A 19,693-nucleotide genomic window follows, 5' to 3' on the forward strand; every position below is an offset into this window, starting at 1 on the left:
TTAATCTTAGAACTGCTCAGTAACACATTAAACTTAAAGGCCTTATGGAGAGATGTTATTCATCAGTGATAATGAGAAAAGATGTTGTGTGTGTTTTTCTTCAGGAGCTGGAGCAGGCAGAGAAGGTTAATGTCAGCTTGGCTTTCTTCCTGTATGACCTGATGTCTCTGATGGACCGTGGCTTTGTGTTTCAGCTCGTGAAGAATTACTGCAACCAGGCAAGGATGCTCATCTCCTTTAATAATGATTATCGTAACAGCATTAAATCATAGAGAAATACTCGGTTCAGTACAGCTTTTAAAAGACAGTTACAAAGCAGTTCAGAGCAATATTTCAGTCTAAATACAGAGTTTAGTTAAAAAAGAAAATAATCTACATTAAAAAAAATAGATATTATTTTAATAAAATATGAGTTGTACCCACCCCTGGCAATTTTCTTTTAAATTTCTCCTCTGTCTTTCTCTCAGATGGCAGCGAAGAGTGTGAACATGTCGACTTTGATCAGTATAAGGTTGGATTTTTTGAGGGTCTTATGCAGTCACGAGCACTACCTCAACCTCAGCCTGTTCTTCAGTAGCCCTGCCTCCGCCCCTGCCTCCCCCTCCCCATCTGTCTCCTCACAGGTCAGCAGATAAACATCATTCCGCTGTGTTTTACTGTATCTAATACAGCCGATTTGAAACTCAGACAGCTCAGTGTTTGGAAACAAAGTGCATCCTGATGAATCTGTCTGTCTCTCTCTCCAGACCTCCAGCTCATGCAGTTTTCAGGACAATAAGATTGCAGCCATGTTTGATCTGTCGCAGGACTTTAAGCAGCGACATTACTTGACCGGACTGCAGCTGACCGAGCTCAGCACTGCACTGGACATGGAGTCAGAGGGGTCAGTCACATTTAAAGTGATAGTTACCCAAAAATGATTTACTCACACCTCATGTTGTTCCCAACCATATGACTTTCTTTCTTCTGTGGAACACAAAAGGTGATTTAAAAAAAAAAAAAAAAAAAAAAAATATATATATATATATATATATATATATATATATATATATATATACATACACTGGCAGCCAAAAGTTTGAAATAATGTACAGATTTTGCTGTTTCAGAAGGAAATTGGTACTTTAATTCACCAAAGGGGCATTCAACTGATCACAAGGTATAGTCAGGACATTACTGATGTAAAAAAACAGCACCATCACTATATGAAAAAGTAATTTTTGATCAAATCTAGACAGGCCCCATTTCCAGCAGCCATCACTCCAACACCTTATCCTTGAGTAATCATGCTAAATTGCTAATTTGATACTAGAAAATCGCTTGCCATTATATCAAACACCGTTGAAAGCTATCTGATTCGTTAAATGAAGCTTAACATTGTCTTTGTGTTTGTTTTTGAGTTGCCACAGTATGCAATAGACTGGCATGTCTTAAGGTCAATATTAGGTCAAAAATGGCAAAAAAGAAACAGCTTTCTCTAGAAACTCGTCAGTCAATCATTGTTTTGAGGAATGAAGGCTATACAATGCTTGAATTTGCCAAAAAACTGAAGATTTCATACAAAGATGTACACTACAGTCTTCAAAGACAAAGGACAACTGGTTCTAACAAGGACAGAAACCGATGTGGAAGGCCAGATGTACAACTAAACAAGAGGATAAGTACATCAGAGTCTCTAGTTTGAGAAATAGATGCCTCACATGTCCTCAGTTGACAGCTTCATTGAATTCTACCCGCTCAACACTGGTTTCATGTACAACAGTAAAGAGAAGACTCAGGGGTGCAGGTCTTATGGGAAGAATTGCAAAGAAAAAGCCACTTTTGAAACAGAAAAACAAAAATAAAAGGTTAGAGTGGGCAAAGAAACACAGACATTGGACAACAGATAATTGGAAAAGAGTGTTATGGATCTTAACCCCATTGAGCTTTTGTGGGATCAGCTAGACTGTAAGGTGCATGAGAAGTGCCCGACAAGACAGTCACATCTATGGCAAGTGCTACAGGAAGCGTGGGGTGAAATGTCACCTGAGTATCTGGACAAACTGACAGCTAGCAAGAAGTTCTGAAATTTTTTTTCAAATTGTAATAGTAATTTTTCACATTATTAATGTCCTGACTACACATTGTGATCAGTTGAATGCCACTTTGGTGAATAAAAGTACTAATTTCTTTCCATAAGGGCAAAATCTGTACATTATTCCAAACTTTTGGCCGCCAGTGTATATATATATATATATATATATATATATACACACACACACACACAGTACTGTACAAAGGTCTTAGGCACATAAGATGTTTCACAAAAACATTTGTCTTAACATAGTTATGTATATCTTCAGCTTTAGTGTGTCAAGAGGAAATATAAATTTTAGACTCCCAAACATAACTTTTGTAAATGGAATAGATTAGAATAGAAGAACAGGGAGCCCTATAACAGATGGCATGGCCCCCACTAAGCTCCCCACTGAACATTGAGTCAGTCTGGGATTACATGAAGAGACAGAAGCAGCTGAGACAGCCTAAATAGATAGAAGAACTGTGGCGAATTCTTCAAGAAGCTAGGAACATCCTATCTGCCAACAACCAAGAAAAAATGTGTCCAGGTGTACCTAGGAGAATTGGTGCTGTTTTGATGGCAAAGGTGGTCACATCAAATATTGATTTAGCCTTTTTTATGTTTGCTGGACTTTGCATGACATAAATTGATAAATGACAACTATTTATAACATTATTTTTAAAGACATCCTTACTATGCAACATTTTTCACCAGTGCCTAAAACTTTTGCACAGTACTGTGTATATATATATATATATCCTGGCCACTCTTTTTCATATAATAAAAGTGAATGTTGACAAGGTGTGTTAAGCTGTAAAATGACAAGAAAGTATGCTAAAAGTATAATGAAAATGGTCCACACGACTTTTCCAGGTCTTTGGAAGCCATATGATATTGATTGTGTCAGGAACAGACTGAAATTGAAGTCATTATTCACTTAAAATCTTGACACGCTTGTGAGAAAAGTAGCAGTGTCTGATTTATGGAGACTGGTGTCTCTGCTGAACAAAAATGGGCATTCCCCAATCAGTGGGCGTTTTCAGTGTTTTTCAACCACTTTACTGGATTTGCCTACTACAAAGAGATTCCCTGCTTTCATTATAGCTGAAAAATGCCCATTCTGGTTTGAAAATGCCCACTGATTACTATATAGAGATTTCCTACTTTCATTGGATTGTTGAAAAATGCCCATCCTGGTTTGAAAACTTCCACTGCTTTGAAAAACATAAAAAAAACATTTCAGCAGAGACCTACTGTATACTTTGATTTGTGAACAAATCACTCTATTGAGTTGGATTTTTTTCAATGAATCGATCAATCCTGTTCACAAGACTGGTCTGAATGATTCATTTATGAATTGGATGGATACGGTTCTCGAGTTCGACTCATTGACTCAGTGATCAGTTCGCATTAGCTCGGTGATCCATTCGCATCAAGGTTTTCAGTGAATAATGACTTAAATTAAGCTCCATTCCATACAAAAACGCTATCATAAGACAGTCGTATGGGTTTGGAACGACATAAGGGTGAGGAAATTATGACATAACTGTAATTTTTAGGTGTTTTATTCCTTTAATAAGACAGAAGAGCTTGACATAGAAACAGTCTGAGTTTACAAGGGTGCATGACTAATAATTCTATTTGATTTTTTCTGTATGTGTGTGCAGTGGGAGAGTACAGCAAAAGGCCATTAATGCCACATACAGTTTATTGTGTGCTCATGATTTGGACCAGCGCTGCTCAAGGTCAGAGGTCAAGGCTAAGATTGCTGCTCTCTACCTCCCCCTAGTGGGCATCATCATTGACTCCATCAACTACCTTGACTTTACAGGTACTGCCTTCCACAGTGAGGCATTGGATGAGTTCTCTGCCTGGAGTGCGTTTTTGATAGTGTAGCTGTTAATTTCAGTTAGACTTAATAGTTGCTTTTAGCCAGTGGGCCAAAGTGCTTGATTATGGCTCTCTGGTGGTGCATGATGGTAGTTTGAAATGGATCATGTTCTTTACACCTGTCAGACTCATGGTTTGTATGTGTGTATTTTTGTTATTTCCGCAGTATCTGACTCTCGTGGTGGTAAAGGCAAGTCTGGTGGGCCTGAGGATGACCCTGAAAGCATTATCCCCATCAATCAGTCTGTAGCCATGGCAATCGCTGGAAATCCTTTCAACACTTTGGCGAGAAACGCACTGCTGTCTATGGCCTCTGTGGTAAAAAGTAGTATGAAGTTTAAAGAATTAGTTTACCCCCCCAAAAAAACTAAAATCCTCTCATAATTTACTCACCCTCATGCCATCCCAGATGTGTATGACTTTCTTCTGCTGAACACAAATGAAGAAAAATGATTTTTATTGGAATATCTCAGCTCTGTTGGTCCATTTAATGCAAGTGAATGGTGGCCAGAACTTTGAGACTCCAAAAAGCACATAAAGGCAGCATATAAGTAATCCATGCGACTCCAGTGGTTAAATCCATGTCCTCTGAAGAGATATGATAGGTGTGGGAGAGAAACAGATCAACATTCAAGTCTTTTTTTTTACTGTAAATGTCCACTTTCACTTTACTTTCAAATTCTTCTTTTGTTTTTGACGATTCGTATTCTTTGTGCATATTGCCACCTACAGGCCAGGGAGGAGAATTTATAGTAAAAAAAAAGTCCTAAAAATGTATCTGTAACAGTCATGTCATGTCAGACAAAGATCAATAACACCTATCATATCGCTTCTAAAGACATTGATTTTACCACTGCCGTTTTATGGATTACTTTTATGCTGCCTTTATGTGCTTTTTGGAGCTTCAATATTCTGGCCAACATTCACTGCATTGTATGGACCTACAGAGCTGAGATATTCTTCTGATAAGCTTTGTTTGTGTTCTGCTGGTGAAAGACAGTCAAACACATCTGGGATCACATGAGGGTGAGTAAATGATGGGAGAATTTTCATTTTTAGGTGAACTATTCCTTTAATATGACCTGCTCCATCATTTTGAATCACTTTGACTCAGAAGCATATTTTGAGTTTTATGTGTTGAATTAAAAAGGAAAGTTTGGGCTTTCTAAAAATATATTGCGTTTCTACTCCAAACAATTGCAGTGATGATAATAGAGACAATAATTTTAATGTTGGCTGATATAATCCATTTCAGTTGCTTTCCTTATTACTACAGTGCATAAAACTCTGTGTGTTTCTGGGTCAAAGTGACTCAAAAATGATGGAGTAGATCTCATATGTAATAACATACAGTCAGTTAGTCATTGCAAAATAAACCAAGACTTTGTGATCAGGAAGGGGTTTATTTTGCTCTAATGAATGTCTGATTGTACATGATCCCACATTTTACACAGCTACTTACCAAATAAATAAATAATTGGACATGAAATGTTGAGTTGAAAAAAAAAAAACGATTAGCACAGCTATGTAGTAAATCTATTGACCTTAGACAACGGTCAATGATACAGTTTAATGGTCATTATACAAAACTAATTGACCATAGAATGCAGTGATTACAGAATGCAGTCTGACCAATCAGACACTTTATATTAGGTGTCTTTAACTACTGTGTACTTACATTAATATACATACAATACAATGTATTTATTGTGTAACTAAATGTTGTTCTGCAAAATTCTCACAAGATTCACATGTGCTGCTACTGAGGTTAAGGTAAGAGTAGGTTTAGGGGTAGGGGTAGGATAATTAGGGTTAAGGGTAGGGTAGTGTTAGTTTTAGGATTAGGGATAATGTTAACAGTGTAACTACAGATGTAATGAAATGCAGGTACTTTTAATGGTTGTACAATTCAACAACACATATGTACATAGTAAATACATTGTGTCAAATTCTTAAATACATAGTAGTTAAAGATCCTTAATATAAGTGGGTCCAGCATCTCTAAAGTGCCATGTAATAAGTGTGGATATTTGTCTGTTTATCCAAGATATCCCTTAAAAGAAACAATATGTCCCATCTGAATCATCTCTGACAATCTCTCTGTGTCCAGTCAGGGAAAACGAGTAACATGTTGACGGCAGAGACCAGTCGCAATTTGCTCATGTGTTTCCTGTGGATTATCAAGAATGCAGACCAGCATCTGATCCAGCGTTGGACCGTGGACATGCCCTCTTCTCAGCTGAGCCGTCTGCTGGAACTCCTCATCATCTGCATCTCCTGCTTTGAGTACATGGTAAAAACACTGCTGCATCAATCACTGTCTCTGATAGTTAGCTAATCTTTAAAAACAGCCAACTATTTAACTTCAGAGACAAAAACTAGTTTGATATATGATGGAGACTAGTCTTTTGAATGGCATTTCTGATGTCATTTGAAGACTGTCACATGGTGTATTTGTGTGTGTGTGTGTATGTAGGGAAAGCAGAGTTCTGATAAGGTGAGCACACAGGCTCTGCAGAAGTCTCATCAGGCAAAGGTGCGTCTGGAGGAGGCTCTGCTGGGAGGGATCGGAGCCAGGGGGGAGATGATGAAGAGGGTGGGAGGTGAACGTAAGTATAAGAATGAATAAATATCAGCAGGCAAGAGGAAACTGAACAAGTCCAACTTTTTTAACCCTACAAACCTATATATTAAAAGAAGTTTATTATGTATATAAAAAGTTTATGTACAAGAACGAATAGTGTGTTGTTTTCCGCAATACACTCAAATTATTTTTCATTTGCTGTCTATTTTTATATTTTTACAGTCCCCAGACTTCCTTTGTTTAGATGTTTTCCAAATATGTCCTGTTTTGGTGTGTCGGCTGTGTCTTGTTCAAGGTACCGACCGGACGATGCGTCAGAGAGAGAACCTACGCTGGAGGAAAGACCTGACACAGTGGCGCCAGACAAATGACAGGCAGGACAAGTGAGCTTAAAATAGTACCATCATTTCACAGTTCAAAGCTATATACAGCTGAAGTCAGAAGTGTACATACACTTTGGTTGAAGTTATTAAAACTCATTTTTTAACCACTCCGCAGATTTCATATTAGCAAAATATAGTTTTGACAAGTCATTTGGGACATCTACTTTGTGCATGACACAAGTAATTTTTCTAACAATTGTTTACAGACAGATTGTTTCACATTTAATTGACTATATCACAATTCCAGTGGGTCAGAAGTTTACATACACTAAGTTAACTGTGCCTTTAAGCAGCTTGGAAAATTCCAGAAAATTATGTCAAGCCTTTAGGCAATTGGCCAATTAGATTCTGATAGGCTAATTGGAGGTGTACCTGTGGAAGTATTTTAAGGCCTACCTTCAAACTCAGTGCCTCTTTGCTTGACATCATGGGAAAATCAAAAGAAATCAGCCAAGACCTCAGAAAAAAAATTGTGGACCTCCAAAAATCCTTGGGAGCAATTTCCAAATGCCTGAAGGTACCACGTTCATCTGTACAAACAATAGTACGCAAGTATAAACACCATGGGACCACGCAGCCATCGTACCGCTCAGGAAGGAGACACATTCTGTCTCCTAGAGATGAACGTAGTTTGGTGTGAAATGTGCAAATCAATCCCAGAACAACAGCAAAGGACCTTGTGAAGATGCTGGAGGAAACAGGTAAAGTATTTATATCCACAGTAAAATGAGTTCTATATTGACATAACCTGAAAGGCTGCTCAGCAAGGAAGAAGCCACTGCTCCAAAACTGCCATAAAAAAGCCAGACTACAGTTTGCAAGTGCACATGGGGACAAAGATCTTACTTTTTGGAGAAATATCTTCTGGTCTGATGAAACAAATATTGAACTGTTTGACCATAATGACCATCATTATGTTTGGAGGAAAAATGGTGAGGCTTGCAAGCCGAAGAACACCGTCCCAACCGTGAAGCATGGTATTGTGGGGGTGTTTTTCTGCAGGAGGGACTGGTGCACTTCACAAAATAGATGGAATCATGAGGAAGGAAAATGATGTGGATATATTGAAGCAACATCTCAAGACATCAGCCAGGAAGTTAAAGCTGGGTTGCAAATGGGTCTTCTAAATGGACAAAGACCCCAAGCATACCTCCAAAGTTGTGGCAAAATGGCTTAAGGGCAACAAAGTCAAGTAATTGGAGTGGCCATCACAAAGCCCTGACCTTGATCTGATAGTAAATTTGTGGGCAGAACTGAAAATGTGTGTGTGAGCAAGGTGGCCTACAATCCTGACTCAGTTACACCAGTTCTGTCTGGAGGAATCGGCCAAAATTCCAGCAACTTATTGCGAGAAGCTTGTGGAAGGCTTCCCAAAAAGCTTGACTGAAGATAAACAATATAAAGGCAATGTTACCAAATACTAACAAAGTGAATGTAAACTTCTGACCCACTGGGAATGAGATGAAAGAAATAAAAGCTGAAATAAATCATTCTCTCTACTATTATTCTGACATTTCACATTCTTAAAATAAAGTAGTGATCCTAACTGACCAAAGACAGGGAAATCTTTCTACGATTAAATGTCAGGAATTGTTCAAAACTAAGTTTAAATGTATTTGGCTAAGGTGTATGTAAACTTCTGACTTCAACTGTAACCTGCAGTGTGCCTCTTCTCCATGGCCTAAATCAGCTTCTAAAATAGTTTGAAAAGTAGTGAAAGTATTATTGTTTTCTCAGATCAAAAGCAGAGCTGGATCAAGAGGCCATAATCAGTGGGAATCTGGCCACTGAGACCAATCTCATAGTCCTTGACCTGCTGGAGATGATAGTACAGGTAAAAGAGGGATACTTAAAGGAATGTTCTTGGTTCAATACAAGTTAAGATCAACTGACAGCATTTGTGGCATAATGTTGATTACCACAAAAATAATTTTGATTTGTTTTTTTCATGGAACAGAAGCACAGTCACAGTAAAGCACTGACAATGGAAGTGAATGTGGCCAGTCCATAAATGTTATTAAAGAATAGCCACAAGATGTAAACATTAAATGTGTTAGTATGATTTTAGTGTGATAAAATCAGAGATTTTCCAGCATTACTATGTTCACCAGATTACAGGGTTTATTGGCATTTCGTCGCCATGACCACAAAGTAGTAATCTTGGATATAACTTTACACAGTTAAGATTAGTGAGCGATTTTATCACACTAAAATCATGTTAACATGATTAAGTGCAGTCTCTGTACTGTGATGGGGCCTAAATCCTGACTGAAATTGTTCATATATACTATTTCTCTGTAGAAATGAACATAGTTGGGAGGACACTACCTTTTCTAGTATTTTCGACATAAATGGTAGATTTGAAATCGGTCTGTAATTAGGCAATTCTCCAGGATCAAGCTGTGGCTTCTTAATAAGTGGTTTGATAACTGCCATTTTAAAGTTTCTTGGGACATGTCCAAAGGATAGCGAGGAGTTCAAAATATTAAGAAGAGGTTCTGAGATTACAGGGAATACCTCTTTTAAGAGCTTGGTTTGTATTGGATCTAACATACATATTGTGGCTTTTGATTTTTTGATAAGTTTATTAGCTCTTCATGACCTATGACTGCGAAGGATTGTAGTTGATTATGAGACACTGTTTTTTGAGGTGTTGTAGCATTTGATTGCATAATTCCAGTTTTATTTCTGATTATTTCAGTTTAATCAGTAAAGAAATTCATGAACTAATAGTCACACATTTGCATCTGACCGCCTCCACAACAACACATCAACGTCAATAGCTGTGTCTGGTTTCGAAGGCTGTTTGCTTCGGAGGTTGCATTTGTCAGCAGCATACTTCATGGAGGCTATCTCGTTTCGGAAAAGCAAGTAGGTTGCTTTGAATGCAGCCTTTGAAAGCAACTTTCTTTCACAGGAATTCTGAGGATGCAAGAGGTGTGTCCTTCATTGGCACTCACACAACCCACAATTCTTTGCTTCAGTGGAAGCAAACATTATTTCTTTTACCCAAGAATATAATGTTCAAATGCAAGTAATGTAAATTCTCAAGTTGAAGGACCTCAGTAGACAGGGGTAAAATATATAATATGTAAAATTATATAATGTAAAATAAAGTATTATAAAGTAAATATAAAAGTGCATCTGCAAAATCCATTTTCTTTTCTCTCTACATCATTATAACTCTACTAAAGTTTTCCTCAGAGCACTCATGGAGGTTGAGAGCATGCTGTCATAGCAACCATGATACAGTCTTTTTCCATTTGTCCTACGAAGGCCACCTCGTTTAAACCAAGCAAATTCGAAGTTGAGGACGCTTGGTATACCACTGCTTACAAAGGATGCATCCTACCTATCAAAAGCCTTCGATATGAGACCAAGCCTGTTACCTTATGACTTCCGTAGCCCTGCCCAGTATTGATGAGCAGTGAGATAGCATGTAGAGAGCAGGTCAGTCAAGAGCAGAGAGCCAATCATAATAGTGGGCATTTACTGTCAAGTCTTAAGAGAAGCAGCTCCGAAACAGAGTGTTTCTGACTAAGGGTCAAAATGAGGGTGGAAAATGATCATGCTTTACAAATATATGACTGTTTTATGTGCATTTTTTTTTTAACTTCTGTTATAAGTGAACCTCAAGGAACATATTAATATAATAAAAAAGGCATGTCATGACCCCTTTAACATTTATGGACTGGCCCCATTCACTTCCATTGTAAGTGCCTCAGTGTAACTGCAATTTTTGCTTCCTTTTTTTTTTTTTTTTTTTCAAATAAACAAGGGAAGAGTTTAAATAGGGTTTTTTTGGTGGTAAATTAATCAAAATTATGCTACAAATACTGTTCATTGTCTTGAACCTGGGAACAATCCTTCAACACACACAAAGCCTCACCTATTCCCTGAATCTGTAATAATGGTTTTCTTGGGGTAATATAGTGTGTGTATATTTTTCAGGCAGTTCCTCTAGCAGACTGTAAGGATAATGTGGTTGGTGGAGTGCTGAAGGTTCTCCTGCACTCTCTCACCTGTAATCAAAGCACCACATACCTGTCTCACTGTTTCAGCACACTACGAGCTCTCATAGTAAAGGTACTGACCATGTGTGCTGTTCATGTTTATTTGAGCTGTACACACTACATACAGGTTCTTCAGGTTGCATTTAATTATTGATTTATAAGAATATATGATATTTTTTCTTGTTTTCCTTGTCATTTTAGTGGTACTGATTGTAGCATATAACAATAACTGTGATAACAATGTTTGATATTGAATTGCAAATTGCAACCTCCAATATGATGAAATTCTTCAGTTTGGGGACCTGTTGTTTGAGGAGGAGGCCGAGCAGTGTGCAGATCTGTGTCAGAAAGTTCTTCATTACTGCAGCAGCTGTGTGGATGGCAACAGGAGTCAGGCTTGTGCTACACTATACCTGATCATGAGATACAGCTACAGCTCTGCAAGTGTAAGACACATGTACCAACACCATTATACCTGATCAGGAGATACCTTTATCGCCTTAGAAAATTGATTGCCCAAAATGAAAATTTTGTAATTATTTACTCAGTCAAATGACTGTGTTTCTACTGTGGAACACAAAATTATATATTTTAATGAATATTCTCACAACTCACAACACAATACCGTTAAACTACAAAAATGACCAAAAACAAAACACACACATGCACCATAAAAGCAGTAAACTTGTGCGCTATATTCGAAGTGTTCTGAAACCATACTATAAGCTACAGTATACCAGATCATTGAGTCAGTGGTCCCATTTACACCTGCCATTTAAAATTAGTTTTTAGTGATCGAATCACATTAAATGCCAGGTGTAAATGCACCCAAGACGATTGTGATTGCATCACTTAAACCACATTCGGAGGTGGTCAGGGATGGATTCTGACCTCATTCAAATAATGTGTAGATGCAAATGTGTTTTCGTTATCCAGATACAACTACGTAAGTAGGCTAATTAATTTTAATAGACTCCTGTCAAACCAGGCTTCAGTTGAGCCTCACAGATGCGCATTTCAGATGAGAAGTATATTTAGAGCTTAGAAATCGTCTGACACAAGATGAATATCATCATTAAATTTGCTTCGGCCACCCGAAATTCCGCTTTGGCAGCCTCCAAAAAATGAAATGCAGGAAAAAACCCTAGGTGTCAAAGTGACGGAAAGCATTTGAATTATCCATCAATGTTTTTAAAATTTGCTGTAAGATGGAGAATTTTCAGTTACTGCAGCAGCCTCTGATGTAATGTGTAAGCAGCGTTTTCCATTTTGTTTTGAGTAAATGGAGACCAGTGTTAGAAATTAACTTTTTTATTAAGGGGCAATGTTTGCCCCTGGATTTGATTTTCAGGGGTCTTTTTCCATTATGAGGGCATTTTTTTTCTAACCATTTAAAACAAAATGTGTCTCATCTGTTGACTTCAGTTTAATTCATTAATACAAATTCTTATGATTGAGAATTTATTACCTTTTTACCTTAAATATTCAATCACAATCAATTAATTTTTTATGCCTTAATATGTATAACTAAGACTATAAAAGGATACCAAGAACTGTATGAAATGTTAAAAATAAAAAACAGAGGAATTCATTACGAGGGCATTTTTTGCCCCCAGATTTTGACTTTCTGGGGCATTTTTGCCACTTTTGGTGTCTTTTTTTTTTTTTTTTTTGCTTGCACATAGCCCCCCCTTAATTTCTGACTCTGATGGATACGCATTTGACTGCAAAGTGTAAATGCAATCCAGATAAAGAATATCCAGATGCCATCCGGATATGAAACGCAAGTTATGCCAAGTGTAAAGGGGGCCAGTGAGATGTCCTTGAGAACCGGATCAGTCTGATTTATGAATGATCCGTTCAGCTCACTGTTCAATGTTTTTTGAGCCAAAGAAGAAAATCATATGGGTTTGGAATGACATAAGGGTGAGTAAATAATTAAAGAATTTTCATTTAATTTTATTTATATTAAGCGAACACAAGAAAAATAACAAAATGATCTACAAACAATTCAAATCACTGCCACCTTTGTGTCTTTTCCCCCTTCTCTGTCAAAATGACACGGATGTAGCACTGACGATGTCCTCTGTAAATGTTGTTTGTTTGTTTGTCTGTCTGTCTGCTGATAACACGAGTCTGTCACACTGCTCTGTGCCCGTCTCTGTGTGCAGCAGGCTGATGGCTGGAGTATTTTCTCTGTTTACTCAATTTCAAAACACCCTCAGCCCTCCCCTACCAGATGGCCATGTTGTTTGCCATCTCATTCATGTTTAATGGGAAAATGATGGATTTCTTTCCCTGTCTGTCTGTTTGTTTGCTTGTTTGGTTTGTAAAAGGCTCCCTGGACCCTGTTGTTAGCGTAACCTTGAATAAGTCATGTTAAGTCTTTTTAGCGACAAGTCGCCCCGTTTTCATGTTTCCTAAGGCCTTTTCTCACATTAGATTAAACGGTGAAAACAAGGAAGTCTGGTTTCAGAGTAAATGTAGAATTAATCTTGTCTGCTGTGTCGATGTTGAGCCATTCTTCACCGCAAAACTGACCTAGATGCGAGATTGGCGACATCTCGAGATGGCTCGCACATATGCTCAATTTAACATAATGGTGCCATTGAAATGATCCATTGGCAATTATTCAGGGGTTAATGGGGGGATCATTTTGCCGTTTCTTGATGCTAAGCAAGATGGATAGAGCATTCGCAGCCCTTGGCTCAAGCTCCCCCAGAATCAATGATCTGAGGCTATGACAGCAATGGTCAAATGCGCCTGGCGGTGTGGCGGGTTCTCTCACAGCCTAACACCTGTATCTGACAATGTAGCCTTCAGCAACCTCGGCAAGGCCAGCTCGGATAAATGGCACAGCTCTAGGTGACAGGAACTGGGGGAAAGGCTGTTAATCAGACCTTTTGTTTTCATTATTCTGATGCATACATTGGAAAATGAAAAATGAAAATTCTCACATTTTTGTCACCCTTATGTTGTTCCAACACAAAAAGATGATGTTAGGCAGAATGTTCATTTTCCGTACAATTAAAGTGAATGGGGATGGGGCTGTCAAGCTCCAAAAATGACAAAAAGAACGAAACGTTCTATAAAGTAGTTCATATGACTTTGGATTTTATTTTTTTCCCTGCATATTTATTATAAGTCTTCTAAAGGTCATACAATAGATTTGTGTGAGGAACAGACCAAAAATGAAGTCATTACTCTGTTGTAGCTCTAAAATCTCATTTGCATTTGTGATCGGTTATGACACCAGTGAGAAACAATGTTGTTTGGCATAATTTAAGTCAAACCTGGTGCAAAATTTTAATATATGAGAATGAAATTTGAGAACTATGACAGAGGGCAAGATTTTCTGCACCTTAAATTTCAAAATTAAATTTTAGTTTGAACTATGCCTATTAGATTTTTTCTTTTTTTGTCCTAACAGAATTTCTCCAGAGTCAAGATGCAGGTGACAATGTCTTTGGCCTCTTTGGTTGGAAAGTCTTCAGACATCCATGAGGAGTATCTGCGACGCTCTTTCAGAACTATTCTTGCTTATGCAGAAGAAGACACGGAAATGCAGTCTACACAGCTGCCCTCACAGGTAAAACAATGGGCTGGATGCCATGCCACATGCAAAGTAGTTTACTGCATGCATTGCACCATCTACATACTATGCTCAAAGTAAACAAAGTATTTACATTCTAAACTTTTGGCCAAATAATAACAATACTGAATATTATTACCTTTTCTTATAAATTACCACCTTGCAACTTCTTGTGGTAGAAATGACATCCAGCCACCATGAATGATAATAGGTCAGCCAAATTTTTTTTTACACTCTTTTTATTTGGTTTTTAGTTTTGGTACAGAGCATAACTTTAAAATCAATGACAGATACAAATGACACATCCTTTTGGAGTTGTTTTGGAGTCACTCAACTATATTAAAGATTAAGTTTGTCATTTCTGTGCTACCGAATGGAATTGCAAAAATAAACATTGTAATAAACAAGCTCTCCCGAATACTCCCCCTTTCTGCAGTTGATCAAACAAACAGACAGACCCACCCCAAACTCTAGCCATTGGTTGAGTCAGTGTTGTTCTGTCGTGCTGGTCGGGCCGCTCAAAACAGATACATTTTTATAGGACCACAGAGCACAGTGTTTACAGTTTTTAAGAGAACATACAAATGGTTTATTTATAGTTGTCTCTGCATATTTTGTAAAAAGTATTTTAACATCGAAAAAGTTGCACACTTCAGATTTAACAATGACAAGTAGCATAACATTTGTTTAAAAAGAAAAAAAAAAGAAAAAAAAAGAAGGGGTAATACTTTTTAATGGTATGCTATCAGCCACAATACTGAATGCAGTGAATCACATTATCTGTAAAAGCTGGTGCATTGATGTGTAAGTTTGGTCTTGTACTAACAAGAACAGATCATATCAACAGAGTATGAATTATTGGATTCTGTTTCCACAGGTGGATGAACTCTTGAGGAATCTTAATAGTATCCTCTCAGATACAGTCAAGATGAAGGAGTTCCAAAAGGACCCTGAGATGCTCATGGATCTCATGTATAGGTACACACTTTTTCCCGTAGCTAAAACCAAGTCTCCATCTGCCTTTGGCATCCCAGGCCTGTGGTTTCTTTCTCTGCTTCCCATTTCCCTGTGGTTTCTACTGTTTGTCTACTGTTTTTGAACATACCATGGTAACCAAGTGGCAACATTGTAGCCTTGCAGTGTGTGCCTCACATGTGTAATAACTTTGGCGAATATGCCAGTCCACACATTTCTTTGATTATAGGAAAAAATTTTTTTTATTTATTTTCTCAGAACATTAAAGGAATATTCTGGGTTCAATACAAGTTAAGCTCAATCGACAGCATTTGTGGCATAATGTTTACCACAAAACCAAAAATTAATTTCTACTTGTCCCTCCTTTTCTTAAAAAAACAAAAATCTGGGTTACAGTGAGGCACTTACAATGGAAGTGAATGGGGGCCAAATTTTGAATGTTAAAATACTCACTGTTTCAAAAGTATAGCCACAACACGTAAACAATATGAGTGTAAACATGATTTAAGTGTGATAAAATCACTTACTAACCTTTTCCGTGTAAAGTTATAGTCAATTTTACAACTTTGTTGCCACTGTAATTTCAGTAATTTAGTTTGCAGAAAACATTACGATTTGAACAACTTTACAGTTCAAATAATATGCAAGTTTTAACAGAAGAATTAATGGAAGTGCTTTTATAAAATTATGAGCTTCACATTTCTGCCTTTAAATCCTCCAAAAATTGGCCCCATTCACTTTCATTGTAAGTGCCTCACTGTAAACCAGAGTTTTTCTGTTTTACTGAAAAAGGAAGGAAAAAGTCTAAATTATTTTTGTGGTAATCAACATTATGCCACAAATACTGTCAATTGATCTTAATTTATAATGAACCTGGAATATTCCTTTTCAAGGGATAGTTCACCCAAATATGAAAATTTTGTCATTTAATCACCCTCATGTCATGCCAAACCTTTCTTTCCTCCATGGAGCACAACAACATGGTAGGCAGAATGTTAGTCTCAGTCACCATTCACTTACATAGTACTGAAAAAGATGATTTAATGGAAATAAATTGTGACTGAGATGAACCTATTCTGCCTAACATCTCATTTTGTGTTCCACCAAGTCTTACAGGTTTGGAACAACATGAGGGTGAAATTTTTTTTTATTAAGTAAACAATCCCTTTAACCTACATATGGGTTGTTTTGGCTCCAGGATTGCAAAGGGTTACCAGACCTCTCCAGACCTGCGTCTAACCTGGCTGCAGAACATGGCAGAGAAACACAATGGCAGGAAGTGCTTTACAGAGTCAGCTATGTGTCTGGTCCATGCCGCAGCCCTGGTGGCTGAATATCTCAGCATGCTGGAGGATCACAAATACTTGCCTGTGGGCAGCGTCACCTTTCAAGTGAGTTATCATTGCGAGTGGGAAATGCTTGTATCGGCTCCCTTTGTTAAAAACAACAGTAGGCATGAATTATGTTTCGGCTGCTCTTCAAACCCTACACACACAACTCAGTGCAAATAAGAACCATGTCCGATTGTGGGAAATGATTGTCTTCCCCAACCAGAACATCTCTTCTAATGTGCTGGAGGAGTCTGCAGTCTCGGACGATATCTTGTCTCCAGACGAGGATGGGGTTTGCTCGGGACGCTACTTCACAGAAAATGGCCTGGTTGGGCTTTTGGAACAAGCTGCCGAGCTATTCAGCAATGTAAGGCATAAATACGTAGCCTTTCTCTATAAATGTTCCTCCCTCTTTTTCTTTACTTTGATGTAGGGTTAGGTGATATAGCTAAAAAAGGATCGCTCTATACTTTTCAACCTTCGGACAATATACAATATACTGTATATCTCAAAACATATGTATTTGCTCTAAAAGGAACCATCATTTTAAACAAGCAGCTAGTTGCTAGATAGATTCAGAATGTTTTAATGCAAAAAGTAAAAACAGTTAAAATCTAGTTGTTTAGGCATGTTTTCCCACACTTTTTTTTTTCTCAAAGTGAACACAAGGAAGAATGATATTGAATCATTTTTATTTATAGTATATGCACCAATATCACAATACACTGTAATAAACAGCAATTTTAACTTGCATATATTCTTACTAAATATTTTAATACATGAAAAATGTCATGAAAGACTTCCACTAAAGAAATATTCCAGATTCAATATAAGTTAAGCTCAGTCGACAGCATTTGTGGCATAATATTGATTATCATAAAAATGTATATTGTCTTGCCCCTCCTTTTCTTAAAAAAAACAAAAGCAAGAATCTGGGTTACGGTGAAGCATTTACAATAGAAGTGAAGGGGGGCCAATTTTTGAAAGTTAAAATACTCACTTTTTCAAAAGTATAGCCACAAGACATAAACAAAATGTGTGTAAACATAATTTTAATGTGATAAAATCACTTACTAACCCTTTCTGGGTAAAGTTATAGCCAATTTTACAACTTTGTTACCATGACGATGTAATGTCAACCAACCCTAAAATGACTGTAAAAATTACAATTTAAACAGCTCAAATTATACATGAGTTTTAACAGAATAATTAAAATACTTTTTATAAAATGATAAGCTTCACATTTCTGCCTTTAAACCCTCCAAATATTGGCCCCATTCACTTCCATTGTAAGTGCCTCACTGTAACCTCTGCTTTTTTTTTTCTTTTTTTTTAAAGAAAAGAATGAGCAAGTCAAAATATATTTTTGTGGTAATCAACATTATGCCAGAAATACTGTCAATTGAGCTTAACTTATATTGAACCAGGAATATTCCTGAGTGATGATGCCAACAAATCGCTGAATCAGAGTTATGAATTGATTCATTGAAAGAGACAGTTTGGACTGATTCATGGAAATGAATCAAACTTACCAGTGCCGGTTTTGCTAATGAAGTTTAAATCAGAGATGATATAAAAACATCTTAACGACTTCGCTCTCAAGATCTTAAAACTAATCTAATGACAGTCTTTAGGGGACTTCATGGCCAAAAAACACATATTTCACAAAAGCGTAGAAATATTCACAGTGTTGCTTGTTTTTTTGTTTTTTTGTCAGCAAAATCATTGCGTCAAATATTTAGCATCAAATATTTAGCTCCCAGCCCTACAATAATTTAATATAGTCCTACTATAATGTATTTCTGTATTTTTCCTTTTTATTTTGATATAAGACTGCTTGATGTTGTTTGTTTCTTACCATCGGTCACTGACAGGGTGGCTTATATGAGGCAGTAAATGAGGTGTACAAGATAATTGTTCCTATACTGGAGGCCCATAGAGATTTCCGGAAACTCTCTTCCACACACGACAAGCTCCAAAGGGCTTTTGATAACATCATTCAAAAGGTAAAGCATAAACAAATCCTCCTACATGACTCTGCCAGACAGGAAGGAGTTGTCTAAGGCCATATGATGATCTGTATGCATGTTTAAACCAGATGTTTATTTACATTCTTCAGGGTCACAAGAGGATGTTTGGAACTTACTTCCGTGTGGGATTTTATGGGTCTAAATTTGGAGACTTGGATGAGCGAGAATTTATCTACAAAGAGCCAGGAATCACCCACTTACCTGAGATATCCCACCGGCTTGAGGTGAAATTTCTCTGGAATCCTGTTCAGAACTGCATTTGTGATACAGATGAATTTGAGAGATACACAAAAATAGCTGAGAATATTTTTCAAATTAAAGCAATATGCAATGAAAGGCCATGCGTTATTTTTCAATGGGCACTGGTTTTACCATGGGAATGTGGTCGTTCTTAGCCATGACAGCTACATTTATTATTATTAATTGTAGGAATAAACAATTTTTTACCGCAAAGTATCAGTTTGCTAGTCTAACTGTTTGTAGTTACCAAGCAATGGAGTAATGTACGGCTCACCCAATCAGAATCAAGAGTCCGTACTATCTGTTTTATAATAGAGATTTTGATAAAGCTTTTAGATTGAAATTTGGTCTGAAATTATTCATGACTTGTAGGATTTGATTGACTGTCAAATAGTAGAAATAGTTTAGCTAAAGGACTGTGCATAACTCTTTGTCTTCTAATTGTACAGAATTTCTACAGCCAATGTTTTGGTGATGGAGTTTTGGAAATGATTAAAGATTCCACACCAGTAGACAGAAACAAGCTGAATCCCAATAAGGTACTTCTCATCAACTGTTGTGCAAATGTAAACATAATTACAATCAAAAGCTTTCTT

At 37.2% G+C, this 19,693-nt stretch overlaps 1 protein-coding gene across 3 annotated transcripts in view; it reads left to right on the top strand.

Annotated features, from left to right (window-relative positions):
* Nucleotides 1-19,693, top strand: part of LOC127424327 (dedicator of cytokinesis protein 8-like) — a 73,164-nt gene that overhangs the window by 46,456 nt on the left and 7,015 nt on the right. For all 3 annotated transcript variants that reach the window (XM_051669396.1, XM_051669397.1, XM_051669398.1), the window contains 18 exons: nucleotides 105-218; nucleotides 468-623; nucleotides 747-883; nucleotides 3,727-3,890; nucleotides 4,116-4,267; nucleotides 6,060-6,242; nucleotides 6,426-6,558; nucleotides 6,829-6,916; nucleotides 8,654-8,750; nucleotides 10,868-11,002; nucleotides 11,223-11,375; nucleotides 14,360-14,518; nucleotides 15,399-15,499; nucleotides 16,695-16,887; nucleotides 17,051-17,194; nucleotides 18,702-18,833; nucleotides 18,947-19,081; nucleotides 19,547-19,636. In XM_051669396.1, the coding sequence (XP_051525356.1) occupies nucleotides 105-218; nucleotides 468-623; nucleotides 747-883; nucleotides 3,727-3,890; nucleotides 4,116-4,267; nucleotides 6,060-6,242; nucleotides 6,426-6,558; nucleotides 6,829-6,916; nucleotides 8,654-8,750; nucleotides 10,868-11,002; nucleotides 11,223-11,375; nucleotides 14,360-14,518; nucleotides 15,399-15,499; nucleotides 16,695-16,887; nucleotides 17,051-17,194; nucleotides 18,702-18,833; nucleotides 18,947-19,081; nucleotides 19,547-19,636 (2,466 nt within the window). The remainder of the gene's footprint in view (nucleotides 1-104; nucleotides 219-467; nucleotides 624-746; nucleotides 884-3,726; nucleotides 3,891-4,115; nucleotides 4,268-6,059; nucleotides 6,243-6,425; nucleotides 6,559-6,828; nucleotides 6,917-8,653; nucleotides 8,751-10,867; nucleotides 11,003-11,222; nucleotides 11,376-14,359; nucleotides 14,519-15,398; nucleotides 15,500-16,694; nucleotides 16,888-17,050; nucleotides 17,195-18,701; nucleotides 18,834-18,946; nucleotides 19,082-19,546; nucleotides 19,637-19,693) is intronic.

This window comes from Myxocyprinus asiaticus, chromosome 33 (assembly GCF_019703515.2).
Source record: "Myxocyprinus asiaticus isolate MX2 ecotype Aquarium Trade chromosome 33, UBuf_Myxa_2, whole genome shotgun sequence".
NCBI lineage: Eukaryota > Metazoa > Chordata > Actinopteri > Cypriniformes > Catostomidae > Myxocyprinus > Myxocyprinus asiaticus.